This window comes from Rhamphochromis sp. 'chilingali' (genome assembly GCF_963969265.1).
Source record: "Rhamphochromis sp. 'chilingali' genome assembly, chromosome: 6".
NCBI lineage: Eukaryota > Metazoa > Chordata > Actinopteri > Cichliformes > Cichlidae > Rhamphochromis > Rhamphochromis sp. 'chilingali'.
Genome location: NC_137933.1, coordinates 12,829,255 through 12,854,397, shown reverse-complemented (window position 1 = coordinate 12,854,397; position 25,143 = coordinate 12,829,255). Strand labels below are relative to the sequence as shown.

Sequence of the window (25,143 nt, the reverse complement as noted above, 5' to 3'; positions counted from 1 at the left end):
TGTGTGTGTGTGTGTGTGTGTGTGTGTGTGTGTGTGTGTGTGTGTGTGTGTGTGTGTGTGTACATATTTTTACTTCTGTTACCTAAAGTAGCAATGGACAATATTTTAACCCATCACTATGAATAAGATGTAACGGTTATAGATTAATAAGAAAGACAAGTTCATTAAGTTCATCAGTACTGTGCAAAAGTCTTTAGTCGCCCCTTGCTTCTTTATATTTTACCTTCAATGAGTCAGACTTTCATTCTTTTTTTTAAGTGCTCTTAAGCAATAGTTTTTTGAAAGGCTTTCAGAGTTTTTATTTGTGATGCTGAATGGTGAATCATTCAAGCATTAAAAATGCAGCCAACACACCCAGTGTTGTGTCTACACATAGCAGACAACTCTCTGTTATGTGAACCCATTTTAAAATTGTATCTTTATGCACTTTGTTACTAGCAGCCTGTCACTAAAACATCATTTGTTCCTGTTTCTTTAGCTGAATCAGCAGAAACATGCCAAAGATAACCCATCATTTTTATTTTTGCATCAACAAGGTGATTTCCAAAGAACTATTAGCTCAAAACCTGGAATATCTCAGCATGTTGTGCAGCGTGTCCCTATATATTGAGGAAACTGGACAAGTGGAGGTGAAAAGAAGAAGTGACAGGCCTAAACAATATCTACCACAGGTGAAGAGTATCTGACAGTAAGAATTAAAAAAAAAATGCAGCAAAGACCCGACACAGGGCCTGAGAGAGACATTTGACTCTCAATTGATCCATCTACTCTTCACTGAGGCCTCGTGGTCTCAGCGGACAGTAGACGGCTGTCAAAAAGCCATCATTAAGAAAGGAACAGGGGAAAAAAAGTCTCGCCTCTCCAGAGCCCGGACCTCAACAATACTTAAGCGGTGTGGGATCATCTTGACAGAGAACAGAACAAAAGGCAGCCAACATCTAAAGAAGAGCTTTGAATATCCTTCATGAAGCCTGGAGATTCCTGAAGACTACTTAAAGAAAATACTTCAGGCTGTATTGAAGAATAAAGGTGAAGATACCAAATATTGATTTTCAAAATTTTTAGAACTGTACAATCTCCATAATATATATATATATACACACATACATATACATACCCATCTACATATATATACATACATACACATACACAAAAACCTGAAATGAATGAAAGTTTACAAATCTAGTTTAGCCCAGTCTGGCTTTTGCGAAGTGTTCCAAAAAGGGGTTCCAGACAGTCAGAAAAGAGTCTTTTGAGAAAAAAAAAGTCTTCTAATCTGATTCAAGATTCTGATGGTTTGTTTTAATACAAAACCCAGACCTTTATAAGTGTCTAATTTTCCAAGCTTAGTAAATAACATTAGCAAGTACAGTATTACATCATCAGCATACAAGCTAATTAGTGATTCAACACCTCCAACCTGGAGCCCCTTGGTGTCTGGATGCACTCTTATAGCCACAGCAAGAGGCTCCAAAACGATGGGGCTGGGGATAGTGGACAGCCCTGCTGCACCGAGCGCTGCAGAAGGAATGGGGCAGATTGGTTGTTATTTGTCAAAACAGAGCACATTGGTTCTGTGTAAATCAATTTCACCCAAGAAATGAAAGATTCACCAAACCCAAATCTGTGCAGTCACTCAAACATGCAAGGCCACTCGACCTGGTCAAAAGCTTTATGTGCATCCAAGGCCAAAACAGAGGCTCCCTTAGAAATTTTTTTCTCAGAATAGATGGTATTGAGTAATCGTCTAACATTAAAAAAGGAAAGTCTACCAGGGATAAACCCCGTCTGATCAGGATGAATAATGGATGCCAAATGTTTGTTCAATCTAGTAGCCAGGATTTTTGTAACTATCTTACGATCAAAATTTTGAAGTGCTATCTGCCTAAAATTAGTAGGGTCAGTCTTATCTTTTCCCTTTTACAAAATGAGAGTAATATTGGCTTGACATAAAGTTTTAAGGCAATTTTCCTTCTTCTTTTGTGTTGCGCAGCATCTTAAGCACAAGTGGTGCAAGAATGTCGCAAAATGTCTTATAATAATGGATACTTTATTGATCCCCATGGGGAAATTACTTGTTTTTCTCTGCATTTGACCCATTCACTCAGTGAAGCAGTGGGCAGCCCACTAAGCAGGCGCCCGGGGAGCAGTGTGTAGGGACGGTACCTTGCTCAGGGGTACCTCAGGGTAGCCGTTAAGTGGATTCGAACCGCCGACCTTCCGATCATGGGGCGACCACTTTACCTACTGAGCTATCCCTGCCCCAAGAACTCTGGACAGAAACCATCAGGTCCCGCCATTTTGCCATTAGGGAATGATTGCATAGCCTGGATAACCTCCTGAAGAGTAAACTCGGAATCAAGATAATCCCGGAATGAGTTCTTCAATTTAGGCAATGGGAGAGAGTCGAAGAAGCCATTAAGATCAGATTGTAACTAGAGATGGCACGATTAGGGCTGCCACGATTAGTCGACTAGTCACGATTATGTCGACTATTAAAATCGTCGACGACTAATTTAATAGTCGACGCATCGTTTGAAGCTTTGTAAGATCACAAAGGACGCAGGAATGAGTAGTAGGATTTAAGAGTGTAATAACGGACTGAAACAGAAGATGGCAGCACTGCATGTACAAGGATGCCAGCTGCCGTTAAACCCCGAAGAAGAAGAAGCTGTGTCCCAGAATTCATAGCGCAGCCCAGCGCAGTTGTCAACAATGGCGGCAGCTAGTTAGTTTTAACTTTACTCTTATTATTCTTTCTGGGTCACAAAATAAACGTTTAACATATTTTCAGGCGAGAATGTAGCTGTGTAAACCTCAAATATCTGCTCAGTTTATCAAGACACCACATATTTTCAAAAGCGCTCCGACGTTTTCGGAGATGTCTGTTACCCACTAGCTCGTTAGCTAGGCGCGGGCAAGGCTAACTAGCGCCGTGAGAACACCGGACTCCCGGCAAATCGTTTTCAAACCCACCGCCATCTTTCGCTAGTCAGGTTAAACATATATATAAGTCACTTAGATAACTTAAAAATGTTATTGTTTGGCTTTCTTTAGTATTTTATTTGTTCCTGAGTAAATCGGTTTGGCTGAGATTAAAGTTATAGTTTTTGCACAGCTAAAACTGTCAAGCAGACAGCTGATTATCAGAAGTGTGAGACGCTGGAGAATATACTCCGGTGTCCTGTTATATTTTAGAAAGCAAGGAGTTTATTAAACTTCACCGAAACAATCTGCAAATTTCATTAAAAATTAATAAACTACCATCTTGTCTTTATTTTTAGTTAGCACAAACACTTCAAGCTGTAAGCTAATGATAGTTATATAAGACCAGATGCTGCTGGTGCAATAAGCTGTACGTCCAATGGATGATGATCTGATTAGTCGACTAATCGCAAAAATAATCGGTGACTAGTCGACTATCAAAATAATCGTTTGTGGCAGCCCTAGGCACGATACCACTTTTTTATGTCCGATACCGATACCGATATCATAAATTTGGATATCTGCCAATACCGATATGAATCCGATATAGTGTTTTAATCAACAAAACTGTTTTTTTAAATATCTTGCTGCATTTTGTATAGGTTCATACTCAAGTTTAAAACAACAACTACACTAAAGCTATTCTGTTATACCTGTATGCAAAAAAAAAAACATTTCATAGTTCAGCAATACTGATCAATCTAATAAACTTAAACCTACACCATCCTCCCTATTCTGGTATTTTAAAGAGTTAGTTAGGTTGCTTAATATTTACGCTAAGTAAATATTAAGCAACCTAACTAATAGGGTTTCAACTCCTAGCAACAACAAAAATAAATAAATAAAAAATAGGGAACCACTTCATGATGCTTAATCGACGTAAACAACCTTAATTTGATGCAGTGTGAAAAAAAATGCACAGAAATAAATTATTTTTCAATATATTAAATTTTAACGCGTTACTTGTAACGCTTTACTGTAATCTGATTACTTTTTTCAGGTAACGAGTAAAGTAAGGGATTACTATTGCAAAAACGGTAATTAGATTACCGTTACTTTCCCGTAGGAACGCTGCGTTACTGCGTTACTAAAACCGTGATTTTTTTTGCCAGAATGTCTCATGACAGTGATGTAAGCAAGTGCTACGTTCATGACAACAGCTGTGCGCAGATCAACAATGGATAATATATGGAATGCAGGAGAGAGTATGAGCGTGCAGCGTTTAAAGCGTGGAAGTACTGACCTTATTTTGAGTTTAATTCCATAAAAAGTGACAAAAACATTAGCGTCCGTTGTGCGTGGGAAGAAAACTTCTCTTTATAGCGAAAAAAAACCCTAAACTTCCAAGCAAGCACCAAGTGCGCTGAGAAACTCGTGGATTCTTCAACTGACCGCCTTGGCACACCTGCACCAGGGCAAGCCTCCGCCTACGCTACTCCTGCTTTACAGGTGAAAATAGAGCAACAGGACTGCTAGTCTTTGATGTTATTTATTTTCTGCTGTGTTTTACTTGCATCTATTTGAAAGAGTGAGTGTAAACACAAAAAAAATATTTTATGTGCTGGAATGTGCAGAAAATAGGTTTAAATATTAAACAAATTTCTTCCAGTCAGAGAATGTTGCATATAATAAAATTTTTGCTTGATGCATAAAGTTAAAAGATTAAAACTAATAAAACAAGTTTTAAAAACGGACTTTTCCATTTGATTACATTTTGTATGATGGATTATGTAGAAAAAGTAGAATTGGGCTGAAAGATCTATCACTTTATCACCTCTTCAGGTTGTAAATTGTGTTTTTAAAAAGTAACTAAGTAACTAAGTAATTAATTACTTTTGAAAATAAGTAATCAGTAAAGTAACGGGATTACTTTTTTGGGGAAGTAATCGGTAATTAGTTACTGATTACTTTTTTCAAGTAACTTGACCAACACTGCTTATGACACAAAATTCAGTTTTAACACTGGACAGGGACAACTCGAGTATTCAAGAAAAAGGGATCATTATAACATCCACAAGTGAAAACAACGAATCATGCTCTTAAATTGGAGGACCACACTATTAACTAAAGACAGTAGCATAACCTCAATTTTACCAGACGCACACAAACTCCAGCAGCCCATGTTTACTGTATTCCTGCTTGATTCAGTCCAGTTCCTTTAAATGTTCATCACTAATGCATAATATCAAGTAGGACAGGTCCTAAAGCCCATGTGAATATATTTCGCTGTTTCTCTGACTAACAGTGAGAAAACACAATTGAAGTTTGGTTAGGTAAATATTCACATCAGAGACCCCTGACCAGCCTGGCTGAATTCTTTTGCTCGAAGTTGATTAATCATCACAAACTCAGAAGACCTGGTTATGCTTCTGTGCGTCAGGGGAAATACTGAAAGTCACATATACTGGGGGTTAAAGGGAGCCCAACAACTATATTTTTCATTCAAAGATAACCTGCTGCTAGCTTCATATTTACTCTTCTCATCTTTGCCAGAAAATGAAGAAGACAGAAATATCTTCCAAAAATAATGACCTATTTCTTTTATCAGCCTAAAGCAGTACTCTGACTAACTCTGTGTTCTACATTCATTAAAGTGTGTGACTTATCGGATTCCATATTTCCTTATATGCAATCAGTCCTCCTGGGATCTTGAGGATTCCACGCAGTATCTTTGCTTTTCCCGGGATTGCGCTCTTCTGGCATGCTTTGTAACCATGTTCTGATGGCTGCTTTCAGCAGGATAACACATTAAGCCATGATGAGAAATTCACATCATGGGTTTGCAAATGTGCAGTAACTGTGTGATGCTACCATGTCAATATGAACCAAAATCTCTGAGGAATGTTAAAGCTGTGCCACGGAGAATTAAAGCAGTTCTGAAGGCAAAAGGGGATCGAAGCCAGTACTAGCAGTCAGTAAATTACACAAAATATCAATTTAAAAAAAAACAGCAGGCCAACCAATAACTGAAATGAATAGAATAAAGTAAGAAATTTGCATTTTATTAAACAGCACTGACTACATAGCCACCTGCTGGTCAGAGCAATTTAAATTCTACAGGTTTCTGCCAGGCTTAGGTGCTGTCAATAAATCAAAATAAATTTGAATCTATAAACAAAGAAGAATCATTTCAAATGCTTCATATCGACTTAAAAACATAACTAACTAAATTAACTTTAGAGTGTTTACATCATATTAGGTATTTTGTGATAACAGATTGGATTCAACCAGCGGACACATGGGCACAATCTGACATCAAGAGTGTTGCCGTGAAAGCATATTGACCCCCGAAGAGGAAAAGCCGCAATATTTGATAAAGAAAAAAAAAGACAGAGGTAGCTAAAAGAAAACAGCCACACAAACACAGCCCAAGGCAAGCAGCAGAATATATTACCATACAATATAAGTGCGGTTACATTAACATATATTACCACATCCCATTGCAAATGTGGATTAGTAGACATGAAATATTAAAGTCTGAGCATTTTCACAAAAATTAAGCAACTTGTTTTTTGTGAAAAGGGGGAAATAGGTGCTCGTTTTTATTCAGTCAAGTGCAAAATGTATTAATTGGGGTTTCTTCCTTTTTGCCTGTGACCACAACAAAGCAAAAATAAACCTTTATTGCAGGAATCATCAAAGGAAAACTGCAAAATGCATGCTTAGTTTGAACAGTTTGCTCAAATCCCAAATGCAAATGAGCACGCGTCAGTTTGCTGAAATGTTTCCTCCCAATAATTCATTGTTATATCAGCGCTTCAATAAATATTGCTGTCCTGGTAAAGAAGATGGCACTTAGAATCTAACCCCCCCCCCCCCGGTTTGTGATTTTGGACTGTACACAGCAAATCCAGCATGTCCATATTAACACTGTCGGATTTGATTTCAACACTATTAAAGTGTCTATATGGGTCCACACCAGAGAGTGTTAATTTAACTCTTTTTGGAGAGTTGGTACGTTAACTCTGATTTAGTGTTAAACACCAAATCTGTCTGGAGTTGATAATTTAACACTTGGTGTTAAGAGTTTATATATTAACTCTCAAAGAGTATTTTAGTTTAACTACGTAAGAGTTATCTTCTAATTCATTCTAAAAAGCGGGAATTTTACTGTTCTGAACTTCTAGAAATTTCTTTTGGAAATAAACATTTACTAAAAAGATGCAATGGTTTTTGAAAAACATTTATTCTGAACTGTGCACCACAATTTCAAAACATTTTCTGAAAGATGTAACAGTATACATGTTCTCACTTCATTAGAATTTTGTTTATCAAAAGGTCTGACATGGTAAATGCAAATAACAGCATTCTCATCACTTATTTCTTCAATACAATATGCATGTCCTTCATTCATCCCTTTGTGGAACTTCAACGCACTTCTGCTCTCCCCCATATTCCATCTTCACAAGCATATCCTGTGCGGAGATTGAATAAAAATTAGTTGACACTAATTAATGGCACAAACAATCCAGTAAACAATTGCAGCACAGTAAAAAAAAAAAGGAATCCTCTTTGAGCCATTACTTGTGTAAAGTATTTTCCCAAAAGACAAGGACACAGGCAACAGGTAATACTGAACTAAATGTAAAACCTCAACCTTTTACTGGTGTCAAGCCAGCCTCCAATTCGAGACTTGCAGTCAAGCCAGCCTCCAGTTGATTTTACGTTCCCTGTGTTTTCAAAGTATTACGGGAATGGATGTGGAAACCAGATTTCAAAATAAAAGCCAACTTCGAGTGAATTAACAGATATGTTAAGAACATAATAACATATAATTTAGGCTTTTTTTTTTTTTTTAGAAACTCTAATGTTACATCTACATGACACAGCCTTGTACCCTAATTGTGCCCTGTCAAGGCCATCTTATTTTGGATTTCAAAGTAAAAGCCCTGTGAATCTTCATTTTTGAACTACTCTTTCAATGAATTCATAATGCTCTTAAAAGCAAAAGTCGTATTTCCAAATACTATTTGAACTTTGTATCAACACTTTCCAACCGCAGTCTTTTTCACAGTAATACCATATCAAATAAATTCTTTCTGATTTTGCTTTTCATAGTAATGGCCCTTTGAAATTGCCGATATTTGACTTAATCTTCTAACGATTCAAAATGCTCTAAAATGAAAAATTCCTGTTTCCACAGGGTAATTCCACCTTAGATCAACAGTATACAACCCCACAGTGACACCATATCAATATCAAGTCATTCTGATTATGCCTTCCAAAATAAAAGACTTTTCAAATTGTTCATAGTTGACCTACCTTTCAGTGATTTCAAAATGCTCTAAAATGGAAAATTCCTGTTTCCACAGGGTAATTCCACTTTAGATCAACAGTATACAACCCCACGGTGATACCATATCAATATCAAGTCATTCTGATTTTGCTTTCAAAAATAAAAGCCCTTTCAAATTGTCCACAATTGACCTAACTTTCTGTGATTTCAAAATGCTCTAAAATGAAAAATTCTTGTTTCCACAGGGTAATTCCACTTTAGATCAATAGTATACAACCTCACAGTGATACCATATAAATATCAAGTCATTCTGATTTTGCCTTCCAAAATAAATGCCCTTTCAAATTGAACATATACGGCCTACTTTTTTGACGATTTCAAAATGTTCTTAAACAGAATTTTGCTGTTTCCACAGGATAATTTCACTTTAGTTCAACAGTATACAACCTCACGATGTTACCATATCAATTTCAAGTCATTCTGATTTTGCTTTCAAAAATAAAAGCATTTTCAAACTGCCCATATCTGACTTGATCCTGGAACAATTTCAAAATGCTCTAAAATGGAAAATTCCTGTTTCCACAGGGTAATTCCACCTTAGATCAACAGTATACAGCCCCACAGTGATACCATATCAATATCAAGTCATTCTGATTATGCCTTCCAAAATAAATGCCCTTTCAAATTGAGCATATATACGACCTACTTTTTTAACGATTTCAAAATGTTCTTAAAAAGAATTTTGCTGTTTCCACAGGATAATTTCACTTTAGGTCAACAGTATACAACCTCACGATGTTACCATATCAATATCAAGTCATTCTGATTATGCCTTCCAAAATAAAAGACTTTTCAAATTGCCAAGATACGACCTACTCTTTTAAAGAATTCAGAACGCTCTAAAAATGAAACTTGCTCTTTCCACAGGATGAATCCATGTTAGATCAAAAGTGTACATCCACACCATGGTACTACTTCAATTTCAAGTCATTCTGATTTTGCCTTCCAAAATAATGGCCTGTTGAAAATGCCAATAACTTACCTAACTTTCAGTGATTTCGGAATGCTCTAAAAAGGAAATTTTCTGTTTCCACAGAATAATTTCACTTTAAATCAACAGTATACAACCCCACAGAGATACGATGTTAAGATCAAGTCATTCTGATTTTGCCTTCCAAAATAAAAGTATTTTCAAATTGCCCGTAGACGACCTACTCGTTTAACGATTTCAAAATGCTCTTAAATTGAAAGATGCTGTTTCCACAGGATAATTCCACTTTAGATCAACAGTATCCAACCCGACAGTAAAACCATGTAAATTTTATGTTGGTCTGATTTCGCCTTTCAAATTAATGGCCCGTCGAATTTGTCCATATGTGATATACTCTTTCAATTATTTCAGAATGTTTTAAAAATGAAAATTGCTGTTTCAACACATATTGGGTTTTCATTTTGAAAAGCAAAATCAGACTCAATTGATTATGACAGAATTGAATCATAAAGATGATGTAAAAGGAAGCTGAAATTGCCACTAGGTTGTAATTGATAGTACGTTTATATTTTAAGTCTGTGGAAAGATGTCATTCTAAATAAAGAAATTACAAAACAGCTTGCAAACCAACCATGACATCTTTCCACAGACTTAAAATATAAACGTACTATCAATTACAACCTAGTGGCAATTTCAGCTTCCTTTTACATCATCTTTATGATTCAATTCTGTCATAATCAATTGAGTCTGATTTTGCTTTTCAAAATGAAAACCCAATATGTGTTGAAACAGCAATTTTCATTTTTAAAACATTCTGAAATAATTGAAAGAGTATATCACATATGGACAAATTCGACGGGCCATTAATTTGAAAGGCGAAATCAGACCAACATAAAATTTACATGGTTTTACTGTCGGGTTGGATACTGTTGATCTAAAGTGGAATTATCCTGTGGAAACAGCATCTTTCAATTTAAGAGCATTTTGAAATCGTTAAACGAGTAGGTCGTCTACGGGCAATTTGAAAATACTTTTATTTTGGAAGGCAAAATCAGAATGACTTGATCTTAACATCGTATCTCTGTGGGGTTGTATACTGTTGATTTAAAGTGAAATTATTCTGTGGAAACAGAAAATTTCCTTTTTAGAGCATTCCGAAATCACTGAAAGTTAGGTAAATTATGGGCATTTTCAACAGGCCATTATTTTGGAAGGCATAATCAGAATTACTTGAAATTGATATGGTAACATCGTGAGGTTGTATACTGTTGACCTAAAGTGAAATTATCCTGTGGAAACAGCAATTTTCACTTTTAGAGCATTTTGAAATCTTTAAAAGAGTAGGTCGTATCTTGGCAATTTGAAAAGTCTTTTATTTTGGAAGGCATAATCAGAATGACTTGATATTGATGTGGTATCACTGTGGGGTTGTATACTGTTGATCTAAGGTGGAATTACCCTGTGGAAACAAGAATTTTTCATTTTAGAGCATTTTGAAATAACTGAAAGTTAGGTCAATTATGGACAATTTGAAAAGGCTTTTATTTTTGAAAGCAAAATCAGAATGACTTGATATTGATATGGTATCACTGTGGGGCTGTATACTGTAAATACAGAGTGGAATTATCCTGTGGAAACAGGAATTTTCCATTTTAGAGCATTTTGAAATCACTGAAAGTTAGGTCAATTGTGGACAATTTGAAAGGGCTTTTATTTTTGAAAACAAAATCAGAATGACTTGATATTGATATGGTATCACTGTGGGGTTGTATACTGTTGATCTAAGGTGGAATTACCCTGTGGAAACAAGAATTTTTCATTTTAGAGCATTTTGAATCGTTAGAAGATTAAGTCAAATATCGGCAATTTCAAAGGGCCATTACTATGAAAAGCAAAATCAGAATGACTTGATATTGATATGGTATCACTGTGAGGTTGTATACTGTTGATCTAAAGTGGAATTACCCTGTGGAAACAGCAAAATTCTATTTTAGAGCATTTTGAAATCACTGAAAGTTAGGTCAATTGTGGACAATTTGAAAAGGCTTTTATTTTTGAAAACAAAATCAGAATGACTTGATATTGATATGGTATCACTGTGGGGTTGTATACTGTTGATCTAAGGTGGAATTACCCTGTGGAAACAAGAATTTTTCATTTTAGAGCATTTTGAATCGTTAGAAGATTAAGTCAAATATCGGCAATTTCAAAGGGCCATTACTATGAAAAGCAAAATCAGAAAGAATTTATTTGATATGGTATTACTGTGAAAAAGACTGCGGTTGGAAAGTGTTGATACAAAGTTCAAATAGTATTTGGAAATACGACTTTTGCTTTTAAGAGCATTATGAATTCATTGAAAGAGTAGTTCAAAAATGAAGATTCACAGGGCTTTTACTTTGAAATCCAAAATAAGATGGCCTTGATAGTGACAGGGCACAATTAGGGTACAAGGCTGTGTCATGTAGATGTAACATTAGAGTTTCTAAAAAAAAAAAAAAAAAAAGCCTAAATTATATGTTATTATGTTCTTAACATATCTGTTAATTCACTCGAAGTTGGCTTTTATTTTGAAATCCGGTTTCCACATCCATTCCCGTAATACTTTGAATACACAGGGAACGTAAAATCAACTGGAGGCTGGCTTGACTGCAAGTCTCGAATTGGAGGCTGGCTTGACACAAGTAACCTTTTTCATTTTTACCTAAACCGTGTGCACAAAACTCTGGAGGGATCTATGCTAACGTAGAATCGAGTCAGGACGTCTGCTACTGCTATTTGCTCGTTTTTTTTTTATGGGCGATCGTTTTCAGGCTTCAAGTAGCACCATTATACCAACATTTCACATTCTAGACATTGTTTTAGGTGTATTTGACCAAAAGTTTGACTGAAAATTCACATGCAAGCTTTTTTCAAGGCTGTGGTATTTGCCCGCAAACAATACCTTTCAGCTAGCTAAAACAGAATATTATGCTATCACCGAGCAACATGGCTAATGCCTTTCACACAGCTTTGTCTCAACTCCAAAGAGCCACAGAAGTAAAAGCTCATAATAATAATTAAAACAATCTTTGAAAAATGACTTACCAAGCATGGCAAACAACTCAAATATGTAGAGCAAAATGTTCTGAAACGGCTTCACTTCAGCTTCGATTGGAGCCGTGCTAGGGGCGGAGTCTGTGAATTTACTCTGTTGGTGTCATAGCCCCTCTAGGAGTTCAGAGTTAAGAGGTCAAGAGTTAATGTTTCCATTGTAACACCTCCAGATTTGACAGAGAAACACTCATTTTTAACACTCGATTTTAACTACTATCATTTTACACCTCAGAGTTACATTAAAAGAATGTGACTCTACTTAGAGTAAAATTAACTCTACTTTTGCAAGAAGACTATTAACACCAAAACATTTAACACTTTTGAATTTGCTGTGTATGAATTCATTTTGCATTTTGTGAGCTGAATCGTCTGACGAAGATCTGCGTCACTACGGCTGCCAAAGCGACTGCTGGAACCTCTGCAGCCATTGTCAGCTTCTCCTCCTGGGCTACCTGTGAGAGCCCAGGGTTTTTTGTTTTTTGACATGTGCCAGGATAGGAATTCAACATTTACAACAGAAAGGACTGAATGTGATGAAAAGCGTCTTGGAGGTGCTGACACTATATAATGCATTTAACATGACTTCTTTATTTTATTGTAGCCGTTTCCTGATTGAATCGAATTGAAGGCAAAGGATCAATTCATTTATTATTGGGACGATAAAAGAAAAGAATCCACCTTTAGAAAAACGTAAGCACAGGACAGCAAACTGGTTACACACTTTTTGCTGACTGAAAGAAAAATTCAGTGTTAAAACGCAGTTTTAGTTGATGTCAGTTTAAGTGAGAAAACAAATAATAGACTCTCCTCTGCGCATACACTTTTAGAACATGGTTTATTTTATTTTCACAGACTGCAGGCTCACTATACAGTACACGTCAGTCCTTTAAGAGGTGCCTCAGGACTGATGAACATGGCACTTTTTAAATTAAATCATGGTAGCAAACACGAGCAAAACCACTGAAAATTAAAAATACAATCAAAATCCCCCAGACCCCCATCCTAATGTCCCCAGCTGGATTTCCACTCGAGGACGTTCTCTCTGCTGTCCCGTGTCTCCCTCTCGTCACGGTTATTTCTTGTTTGTCTTTAACAATCACGACAAGGAGAAATGGGAGCTGGACAGCAAAACTGGGAGAAATTCAAAGTTTAGTTGTCACAGTGAAACAAACAACACTCTGCGCCTTTCTGCGTCGCGGTGCAAAAAAAAAGCGCACACGGTGTGAATCTGCGATGCAACCCATCCAAACACTTAGACTGGGACCGATGCGAAAGCGTTTTACGCACGCGTAATGAAGACATCTACAGGTGGACCACAAAGCGTCGTCTTGTTTATCACGAGGCTACAGTTAACGAGTATACGGGAGGACTTTAGAGGCTGATAAACCCTTACGGTCTATGATGGACAGCGTGTACTCCGCATTGTCTATAATCTGGAGAGGCGTAGCTCCCTGGGTTTCTGCCTGTGTCATGGAGCGCGTGGCGCAACCTTTCGTGGATGACGGAGTGGAGGCTTTCCAAAACAATCCTCTCAGCATCTTCCTGATCTCCGGCCTCATCAGGCAGTAAAGCACCGGGTTTAAGCAGCTGTTTGCGTGCGCCAAGCACACGGTGACCGGGAACACGTAGGTGTGTACCATGTAATACGACGTGTCCCAGTTTGCTGCGTTAAATTTGACCAACACGCCCCAGAAGGTGATGGCATGATTTGGCATCCAGCAGCAGAAGAAAGACAAAACTACTATAGCGACAGATTTGGTGACTCTGGATCTCCGTTTAGGGTTGCTGCTGTCCATGCTCCTCTGTCTGACGAAGCGCAGCAGCATCAGGTAGTTAACGGAGACAATGAGCATGGGGATAATGAAAGCGATCAAGATTTTCTGGATGTGATAGAGGGCGAGCCAGTCGTGTCCTTCGGGAAACTTGAGGAGACAGAGTTTTTCGCCAGCCACCACAGTCACAGTGGAGAAGACAGCTGTTGGAGCTGTGGCAACTGTCGCCGCCACCCACAGCACCGCGCACACCCACTTCACACACCGTGACCTTCTGTGCGCTTTTTTCTTTAGAGCCGAGGCGACGGCCAGGTAGCGGGTCACGCTCATGGCGGTGAGGAAAAACACGCTGGCGTACATGTTCATCACGGTGACCGAAAGGACGATCTTGCACATGGCGTCTCCGAACGGCCAGCTGAAGTCCAGCGCGGTGTCCACAGCCCAGAAGGGCAGAGTGAGAACAAACTGGAAGTCCGTCACTGCCAAGTTGATAATGAAAACATTAATAGTGGACCTCTTTCGACCTTGTCGTAACCTCATTAGAAAAAAGACGAGGAGGTTGCCCACTAAACCCACTGCGCAAACTACAGAGTACACAACCGATATGAGTATCCTCAGAATGGGGGTGCCATCCGCGCTCACGTCGATGTCTTCGAGCACTGAACTTCGGTTGAGCGCTCCGCTGTGGTTAAACATTTCCTCCATCATTAAATTTATAAAGCTTGACTCACAACATTTTCTTCTACGAGGCACGCCATGAAAAAAGCCTTAGCCTTTCATCTTAGATTAGATGCAAATTCGTAGTCATAACACCTTTCTGAATAACAGCTGGCCAGAAACCTGCTTTTATACAGGTGTGTCGCTCCTCTGCTGAGCCACGATTGGTCGAGTGAGACGTGACAGAAAGGATTACGGTCCCGGCAGCTTTTAAGGAAGAACAGGTTAAATTTCTTGTTATAGTTTATCCGCCATGAAGGACTGTATTTGTCACAGGAATCGTGCGTAAATGCACAAAATAGGAAAAGAAAATAAATGATGAAAGTTACTTTTAATCCAGACAATTCAAACGAATACATCAATCAAGATGTAGACCTCTTCCTGCCTCTCTCACCCGGTACACCTGTTGATTTCTGTTCACGCACTTTGCAAACACAATAAACCAAGATGAGCGTGCCTTTAGGAATGTCAACGTACTTCTTAAATGCTTTCATTATAAGTAATATTAAATGAATACTATAGGTCAAAAATGATGGCCAGCATGTAGAACTTTCGTAAGCTCAAGCAATAGTGGGACATTTTTCTTCCACTAGAGGGCGCGCTTACTTTGGAGAGGGATAATAACGGTCGAACATAGAGTTTGGTTACGCCGTGTTCCACCTCCAAATAGGCATAATTCTTAATTGTTCCAGCTTAGCTTAAGGTGGTAAAACATTTGGGGATATAACTGATATAGATCTGGGTTTTCCAGATGTGTTTTAAAATCAGGAATCTCCCGAACTCGATGATGTCAGTCGCTGTTTTGTTTTTTAAGACTTTACTCGGGCTTTTCTCACAGTTCCCACTGGGAAACACTTGTTTTTTTATGCTTTGAACCTCCGGTCAAAACGTACAGAGCGCGACCCCCGATGCGTAGTCATTTGTCTTACTCCAAGTGAACGCAACAGTCTGGTCCTCATCTGACCCACTGAGAACCCGAATCATCATCATCATCATCAACTTTATTTATAAAGCACTTTAAAACAACCACAGCTGACACAAAGTGCTGTACATTGGAACTGTAAAATAAAATTACATGAGATATAAATAAAAAACAAATAAAAGAAGAGTGAAATCATTAATCAAATAACTACTGCATTAAAAAAGAAACTAAGTCTCACTGAGGTTAAAAGCCAAGGAATAAAAGTGGGTTTTAAGACGTGATTTAAAAGTGGACAGTGAAGGGGCCTCTCTAACATGCATGGGCAAATTATTCCATAATTTTGGAGCCACAATAGAGAAGGCCCTGTCCCCTGTGAGCTTCCTCCTGGATCTCGGTACCTCCAGGAGCAGCTGGTCAGCTGACCTGAGAGACCGACAGGGTATGTGGGGATGAAGAAGCTCAGAGAGGTAATCACCCCAAGGAACTTCCAATTGGACTGCATCTCTGTATCCGATCTCTTGGAGTAGCATTCCCCTTTAAGCCCTCCAGCTCTCTCTTGAGCCCATTGTCTTAAGTCCACCCATCTGTGGGGGTGGCTCTGCGAAAGTTTTCACAGCAAAGTTTTAAGCTGTCACTGGCTGTCGGGAGGAGGCTGATGGAGGACAGGGGGACCAGCAACTTGTAAGCAAACATTTACACCGACATAAAACAAAACACACACAAAAAGATGCAGCAAAAGCCCCCCCGCGGAGGCAGACAATGCTCAGGCCTGAAGTGAAGAAGTTTGTTGTTGCTGTCACAGCGTAAGTGCACGGGCGCAACAAAGCGAGAAACGCACCCAGCACAGATGGATTTGAACTATTTGAATTGACAGTCGACGCGGTGTCAGAAAGGCGTTAAATGTTTCGAAAATATAAGTTACCGTCCTGACAAAATGACCCGTTTGCACTGCGGGCTTCACGCTTTCGGACAAAGAGCGTCTTCCATTCACTTCTTCTTCGCGGTCCTGGTGGTCCTGGAAAACTGCAAAACTTTGGGATTGGGATTATCACATGAACCAGGTTAGTGAGCCTGAAAACTAAAGTATTTTAAACATTTTCAGATTCAAACACATGGAATGCCACAACGCTCTCGTACACTGCCTGCTTTTGTTGTGCGCATTTGCTCTGTGAGTGAATCCAGCCACACTCCTCCCTGATGAGAAGCCAGCTGGAACTTTTGCTTACAACGTTTGGGGACAGCCATAGCAATTATGCTCAAACTTTTATAACCAAGTGCGGTAGAGAGAGCTGTTTCTGAATGAATCATCAGAGGCTGAAGCCCGGTCCGCCCTTGTTGTAGTGCCCTTCATCAAAACGCAGAATCCCAGTGCAGTGCTGCTGCTGTGTGACTGACACTGACCTCTGACTTCAGTAGTCAAGGGCAGGAAACAGAGTTTCACTTAGGGGAATAGACAGGATGCATTATTGTTATTCTCTTAATACACCCAGTTTCAACAGAAAGTGTATTGGCTGTTCCAGTGCATATCATCACATCAGAGGATTAAACCCCTCATGTCTGGTAGGAAGCACCCCCTGCCTTCACCTCATGCACTTTCATCCACTCAGACTTCCCGGGTTCTCCAGAGATTAGGCAAACAAACAGATCAAGAAGTGTGGGTGCACTCTGTCTCATCCTGTACAAATCAACTGTGTGCTAGCTACTGTTTGGCATTCTAGGCAAGGATGACTCACTGAGGGAGGGACCCGTCAGATAGTGATGTTTCAGGTGTTAAATGTTTGCACAGGAATATCGATGTCTGCCTGAAACTGTTTCCCAAAGTAGAAAAGCACTTTGATAAGCAAAGGGCTTCCGCTTGACAAAATGTTTAAAGACATTTTTTATTCTTACCTACTTGTAAGACTAAAGAATAAAAAGTAAATTAACTGAACCTGATCAGTGTTGTTCATTTGTCTTAGCAAATCTGAGAAGACTCTTAAGGATCCCTAGATTTATCACAATCACTCCAATGAAAAAAACCTTATTTCTGATGAATGTGATGGTTTCTGATCACCACGAATCCACAGTCCAATTCCTCAGGAGAGTAATTTGCTAGTTTGCTCATTCTAGATGAGAAAGACCTTTGTGAAAAGCTGCAGAAAATATTTGTTTCAATTGCTTAAAGAATATCTTCTTAAGGTCACAAGAAAATCTAAAAATCGTTTTGCTTCCCTAACAAAGGTAGGAATGGATATGCAGTCACTGCTTTCATGAAGAATGCCTTCCATGCCTTTGTTGTGCATTGTTAAGGCTAAAAGAAGATATTTATATTTTCTTTTGACCTTAAGTAGAAGATAAGATATTTTTTAAGAAAGTTTTTTTTTCTCCAGCAATCTCTTGCCATCAGTAATACACATAAATGAAAACCAGTCAAGCCCATTGCTTTAGGCAGCCATGTCTTTACACTAATTCAAATCAATCCAAGACTATTTGGCATTTGTTGATGGTCAGAAGTTCATAAATAAAAGCAAAAGTGCGAATCAAAGAAGTGCATGGCTGGAATACTCAGGCATGTGGTAAAGTGAGAAGTCGATAAAATAATGGTATGGTATTAAAGTGCCAATAAAAAGGTGAAAACTCCTCATTCAGTCAGACATTTCAAATATTTGTCCAAATCATCTATAAGTGCTGTATGCTTGAAAATATTTGTGCAGATAATCCTGTGCAGTGCAGACAGGGTAAGAGCTCGAGTCAGCAAGGCTGTGTATAATCACTCCTTCATTTCCCTTGAATGAGATAAAGCCAATGATGATAGTGTGAGGGTTTGCACCCTTGTACTTTGAGTGCACAGAATAAGTGAAAGAATGTGAAACAGATAGTAGCTGTGATTTTATTTTATTTTTGACAGTGGTAATAATTATTATTTAATGTGTACAGTGTCCATCACATGGATAAAAACATCAATATTTCACAGTGTTGTTATCATTAAAATTCTTATCACTGGAAAAAAAGTTGTAATTGATTTACGACTTAGCTTTAGTGCAAATATACCATTAAAATCATTTAAATATTCAACTTTTTAAACTCTTCTCATGCATTTTAACACACGTCGCGTGAGAAAGAAGGTTTCAGGGGACTCTGTGCACTCTGTGAATAACTAAGTAGTGCTGCTTCTATAGGATTTAAGAGGGCAAGTAGCAGCCAAGCTATGCTAATCAAATGAAGTTGATTAATTGATCATCAGCAAACATGAATACCTCTATAAAAGCAAAATTTTTAGCAGTTTGCTAAATTCTCTCCAGGAGTGGACATCCTGACAAAGTCACACAAAAATCAGACCTTGCAGGCGCCACATCTCAGATTGTACAGGCCTCCATTAGTGTGTTAAATGTTCATGTTTATGACAGTTCAGTGAGAAACAGACAAAACGAGTATGAGGTCTTTGAAAGGGTTGCAAGGAGACGGGAGACAGCACATCTTAGGTCTGCAAAGGTGCATCATCACATGGCACAAGACTTCTGGAACGATGTTGTTTGGACAAACGAGATAAAGTGGAGATTTGGACCTAACGCACAGCGGCACACTTGGCGAAAACTAAGCTCAGCATATCAGCATGAATACTTCATACCAACTGTGAAGCACGGTAGTGAAGGGGTGATGTTTTGGGCCTGTTGTGTAACCACAAGTCGTGGCCATCTTGCATTGATAGAGTTAACCATGAGCTCCTCTGAGTATTTTAGAGTGAGAGCAACAGCTAAAGCATGTCACAAATTACGTCGTGAAGCAGGATAACTATCCAAAGCACAGAAGCAAATCTAAAACAGAATAGCTGAAAAAGAAAAGAAAATTAAAGTGGTGAAGTCCAGACCTCAACACAATAAATGCCTGCAAACCTTAATAAACTGAAGCAATGTTTTAAAGAAGCTACTGAATCATGTGGTGTACTTAGTTTTTCACTGGACTGCATGGAGTCCTGTGAAAACCCCCTTTTTCATGTGACTGTATGTGGTGATAAGCATAGCAGCTGTGGGGGGTGTACTGTCAGTGGATACTAAACGTACAGTGATTACTGAGTATTGCAAACTAAAAGAAATAAACACTGTTTAGCAAGATTTAGCTAGGTACAATGAAATTGTATGGATAGAAATAAGATGGAAAAACTGCTCATCCTGCTTCTTGAGGCGCAGTCCTTATATTTTTTGTCACACTGTTCTCCGTGCATTGGACAAAGCTATTCCAGGTCAGAGCAAATGATGGTTTGTGAAACTCAGTCTTCCAGCAACAATGCAAACTATTAAACATGAGAGTGAAGCGTCAAAGAATATATTTTTAAGAAGTGCTGCATATATGTCAGTTATATTCAAAGATAAAGTGACAGATTAGCACATATGTGTGTGTTTAGAGTTTCCCCGGTTTTGTTTACAGCTTTGCAGCCACATGATTATTTAATTTCAATCCAGTTTCCTGCGATTTAATAACGAGTCTTCTTCCCATCACCGCTTTTACAGAAAGATTTCAGGATGACTTCCCTTTGTACGAGGTGGTTCACCCTACGAGACTGGATGCCAAGGGTCACTTCCTGTCCAATTTCCTGTCTCACCATGCTCGCCGTTTACAGCGCAGGGAAGCCTCAGTGGAACCAGCAGGACTAGATCGCATCTTCTACCAGTTTTGGCACGGCGGCCACAACTTGCACTTCAACCTCACTCTGAATCCTCACCTGCTGGCTCCAGGCTTCATGACTGAGAGGAGGTTTGGTGGCCTGAAGGGGGCACGGATCAAACCTGCTGGATCCTCCCACTGTCATTTCTTGGGCGAAGTGTGGGATGATGCCATTGTGAAAGGGAGCGCAGCTATAAGTACTTGTGATGGCCTGGTGAGTGGATAAGCGAACTATTTAAAATTGTTTGAAAAGCATAAGCAGGCGAGGTGACCAGGCAGCTGTCATCAGAGCTGGGTGCAACAAGAAGTTATTTTCAAAACTGTGAAATTTCATCTTCACTTAAGGGTCATTTAAACAGCAACATGCCCTGGTGTGATTTTCTTTTTTCTTTTTTTTCCAGAAAAGTTCAGTCCATATATATTTTGACAGTGACACAAGTTTTGTTTTGTTTTTAACCTGTTTATGAAGCACATTCCTATTATAGTTATATAATGGAAATGGACATAATGTGTAGACTCTCAGTTTTAATTTGAGGGCATTCGTATTCAAATTGGATGCAGGGTTTAAAGGTTTTAGCTCCTTAAGATGTGCCACTCTCTTTTAAAGGTGACCAAAAGTAATTGGACAATTGTCTCAAATGTTATTTTATGGGCAGGTGTGGGCAATTCCTTAGCTATGTTATTATCAGTTAAGTAGATAAAAGGCCTGGCACTGATTTGAGGTGTGGTGCTTAAATTTGGGAGATTTTGCTTTGAATGGACAAAATGTGGTCAAAGAAGCTCTCCGTGCAGGTGAAACAAGCCATCCAAAATCTACAGTTTGGTACATACTGAGAAAGAAAGCACTGGTGAACTCAGCAATGCAAAAAGACCTGGACGTGCACGGCAGAAAACAGCGGTGGATGATTGCAGAATCATTTCCATGGTGAAGAGAAACCCCTTCACAACAGCCAGCCAAGTGAGGGAGTCTCTCCAGGAAGTAGGCATTATTAAAGTCTACCATAAAGAGAAGACTACATGAAAGTAAATACAGAGGGTTCAATGCTAGGTGCAAACCACTCATAAGCCTCAAGAATAGAAAGGCTAGATTGGACTTTGATAGATAGATAGATAGATAAATAAATAAATAAATAAATAACACCTACAAAAGCCAGCACAGTTCTGGAAAAAATATTGTTTGGGCAGATGAAGCCAAGATCAACCTGTACCATAATGATGGCATCTGTTAAACATAGTAGAGGCAGTGTGATGGCTTAGGCGTGCATGGCTGCCTGTGGCACGCGGACACTTGTGTTTATTGATGATGTGACACAGGACAGAAGCAGTCGAATGAATTCTGAGGTGTCCACTCAAATCCAGCTAAATGCAGTTAAATTGTTTGGGCGGCGTTTCATAATACAGATGGACAGTGACCGAAAACATACAGCCAAAGCAAACCAGCTGTTTATTAAAGCAAGTGGAATATTCTTGAATGGCCAAGCCAGCCACCTGATCTTAAGCCAACTAAATTTGCATTTCACTTGTTGAAGACTAAACTTTGCACAGAAAGCCCCACAAATAAACAGCAGCTGAAAGCCGCTGCAGTGAAAGCCTGGCAGAGCATTAAAAAGGAGGACCTTCAGACTTGAAAGCTAATTGTGCTTAGAAGCCTAGAAGACACTTTGAAACCACAGCTCCACATTTATACACAACGAGTGGATATAAAGAGACTCAGCCATATATAAAATATATAGATGTATATATTGGTTGTAACATTTTTTAGAGATTTGCATTGCACACATAACTGCATTTCCCTGATTTGCAGACGTTCTCGTGGAAGCGTATTCCATCAGACGGAAAATTGTGCCTGATGCACTTCCTTTTATAGCAGGGTTTAAACTTGAGTATTGCGAGTAATGGAGCCCGCCTTTATATTTTGTACTAAATATATATTGAACTTCCATTTTTGTCCCAGAAGTGTCACTCTCATGAGTGCATTTTTTAAAAATCACGGAGCAATCCTGCAGTCCTGCTCTATCTGAGTTTGTTCAAAATTAGGCCAGTGATTTATGCTCTCCACTGTGTCTGTCTGTAACAGATGTGCGCTCATAAAAGAGAGATTATTTAGACCACAAGTGGATACGGTGGGCATGATTTGCATTCAGACCACTTAGATCCTTGACACTGCATTATCACAATGCTGCAGTCGTATTTCTCCAAATTAGATCTGGACCAGGGCTTTCAAAAGATACTTACTCACCACCTCTCTTTTCTCTGTCTGAAATTTCCAAATGGAGATATTATTCACATCGATCACAATAATAAATAATCACAACATAGATCACTATTTCACGTTTATTATAATATGCTCCAAGCTGTTCTTCATTTTGATTTGTAGTTTTAGAAAGAGAGCACTTTTTTCAGAGATTAGCTAGAAGCTGTTTAGCCCTGTGCCTAAGTGAGTGTGTAAACTGCAGTGCAACTTTTGAAACAAAAGTCAGATCTCAAAAGCGAAGCGTTACTCTCTTGTAATGCTGACAGACTTTTCTCAGTTTCTCAGACGAGCCTGTCTGACACCAGTTATCATGTTCAAAGTCACATAAAACAGCGGTCCCCAACCCCCGGGCCTCGGACCGGTACCGGTCCGTGAGTTGTTTGGTACCGGGCCGCGAAAGTTGAGGCTCAGGTGTGAAATGTATGGTTTTCAAGGTTTTTATCGGTTTTCAGCGTTATTTTCTCTCGGTTTTCCTGGGTCTTTTCACGTGTGTTATGAATAAATCTTCTTTTTTCGGTACCGGTACTAGATTTATTTTGTTGTATTTATCCGTGACACCTTAAAGGCCGGTCCGTGAAAATATTGTCGGGCATAAACCGGTCCGTGGCGCAAAAAAGGTTGGAGACCGCTGACTTAAAGGGTCTTTTTTTATGGTTCCGATGCCTAACAGGCTGTCCTGACCATGTCTGTATGCCTAAAGGCATTAACAAGTAGTCGAATAGGTGCACCTAATGAAGTAGTCAATGAGTATCTACCTATTTAGCAGAATTCCCACGCATATGTAAACTCACTCTGGTTTAAATATTAAAGTGTAATTGATAGAGATCCCAGGAGAAGCGGAAGCGAATGGATCGATGGATGATAGAGATGCCTTCTATGGTCACATGGATGAAGTTCATTATGTTCTCTTGCTGAACATGACACAACAAGAATTTGTGTGATAGTAAAAGCCACAAATGCTGTCTTATTGTTCAGATGATTGTGTGTGTGTGTGTGTGTGTGTGTGTGTGTGTGTGTGTGTGTGTGTGTGTGTGTGTGTGTGTGTGTGTGTGTGTGTGTGTGTGTGTGTGTGTGTGTGTGTGTGTGTGTGTGTGTGTGTGTGTGTGTGTGTGTGTGTGTGTGTCCTGTGTAGCTGAAGTTGTTCAGCTCAGGGCTGAATTACAATAAAATGAGAAAAATTTTCCTCCCAGAAGACAGGTTCCTCTTAAAAAGCAATCATGTTTTCTTGCTTCTAATCTTCCTCCACATCTTTATTTACTGGCGGGACTGCATATTTTACAATGCAGTGCTTTGCAGCACTAGTATCAGTCAAAAACTCTTAGGTATGTGGTATAGTAACATTTAATTAATGTAGAAAAAAAACTAAATAAATTATTTTATTTAATAATTAGTGGTAGACTCTTTACTGACATTTGTTTTTTTTAAGTCAGAAACACATCAGCAGACATATGGTATCCACATTGCTGGTGTTTTGCCAGCGCTCTGCCGGCTCCTTGCACGATTTGGGTTATTTGCCTGTCTGATTTACATCAAGTAAAACACACGATCAGCTGGATTACGATCATCCTTCCGCTGGTTCTTGAAAGACTTCTTGATTGCATTTTAGTCCAGAAATTGTACAGCTGACTTGAAATGCCCTTAAATGTCCCAGTGAAATTAACTTTCTTTGAGAAAAGCAAAAGAGTATGATGGTATATATTCAAACACTTTTATTTCCCGATGGTTCCCTGTAGATAAAGAAACTAATTAAATAATAAAAATGAAAGTTTTATTTCTTGGGTAACTCACATACATAACTGTGTCTTTTTCAACACTTCAGCATGTTGATCTAAACATAAAACAAAGTAAAAAAAGTGTTTGCAGACAACCACAGACCATATATAAAAGACTGACACAGCCAAAGTGACGTCACACATTAGTTTGTGAAATCCTGTTTGAAACCAGATGTCACATCTGGTGATTCTGAGTGAAAAAATTGGAGCGACACTCCACACTCGCACGATAGCGACTTGACATTTATAAGGTTGGCCTGCCCTAAAGTATGCCCTGTTTTGCATCCATGTAATGAGTGAAACTTTAGGCCGACAGCCGAAGCCATAATTTAATTAGGAAAGTGTTTACTGGGGTTTTCTCAGACTTTTATACAACTGGACTTCTTTTTCACAACATGAGGAGCTGCTCACTGCTGGCACTCACAAGAAAGAATGCAGGTTCAAAGTACTGATCTTTAGCACACAGTCTATGCAGGTAACTAATTATTGTGGTGCAAAGCAGCAAGTAAACTTCTGCCAGCACCTCAGCTTGGTTCACTTGCCAGAGCTCAGCCTGTCTGCTTTTGGTAAAACACAGACAGTGATGAGATTAAGAGTATTTTGAATATTGAAGGCACTTATTAGTTTGCTTTATAAGAACCAAGTATATTGATGAAAGTAAAACATGTTTCCAATGTGATCCTTTTTTCGTTTTTCAAAGCTGACTGATATTACATATGAAGAAACTTTGATAGAAAATTAATTTACACATCTTTAA

At 38.8% G+C, this 25,143-nt stretch overlaps 2 protein-coding genes and 1 long non-coding RNA gene across 4 annotated transcripts in view; 1 reads left to right on the top strand and 2 right to left on the bottom strand.

Annotated features, from left to right (window-relative positions):
- Positions 1-7,152: 7,152 nt before the first annotated feature.
- Positions 7,153-12,633, bottom strand: LOC308398520. Its single transcript, XR_013971962.1, has 2 exons — positions 12,300-12,633; positions 7,153-7,400 (listed from the first exon to the last, which is right to left on the bottom strand). It is a non-coding gene; the product is annotated as an uncharacterized lncRNA (long non-coding RNA).
- A 590-nt stretch (positions 12,634-13,223) lies between these two features.
- On the bottom strand, positions 13,224-14,788 carry rxfp3.3a2 (relaxin family peptide receptor 3.3a2; the record flags this gene model as incomplete). Its single annotated transcript, XM_080885518.1, has 1 exon — positions 13,224-14,788. One exon carries the CDS (start codon positions 14,786-14,788, stop codon positions 13,658-13,660), a length of 1,131 nt encoding a protein of 376 aa, XP_080741644.1. The 3' UTR covers positions 13,224-13,657.
- Positions 14,789-16,301: 1,513 nt separating this feature from the next.
- adamts7 (a disintegrin-like and metallopeptidase (reprolysin type) with thrombospondin type 1 motif, 7) overlaps positions 16,302-25,143 on the top strand; it is a 99,727-nt gene continuing 90,885 nt past the window's right edge. The window contains exons 1-2 of one of the 2 annotated variants that reach the window (XM_080885438.1): positions 16,302-16,400; positions 20,207-20,574. In XM_080885438.1, coding sequence (XP_080741564.1) covers positions 20,437-20,574 — 138 coding nt within the window. In that variant the 5' untranslated portion in view covers positions 16,302-16,400; positions 20,207-20,436. Of the gene's footprint in view, positions 16,781-20,206; positions 20,575-25,143 lie in introns of both variants that reach the window. The other variant, XM_080885437.1, reaches the window with a different exon arrangement.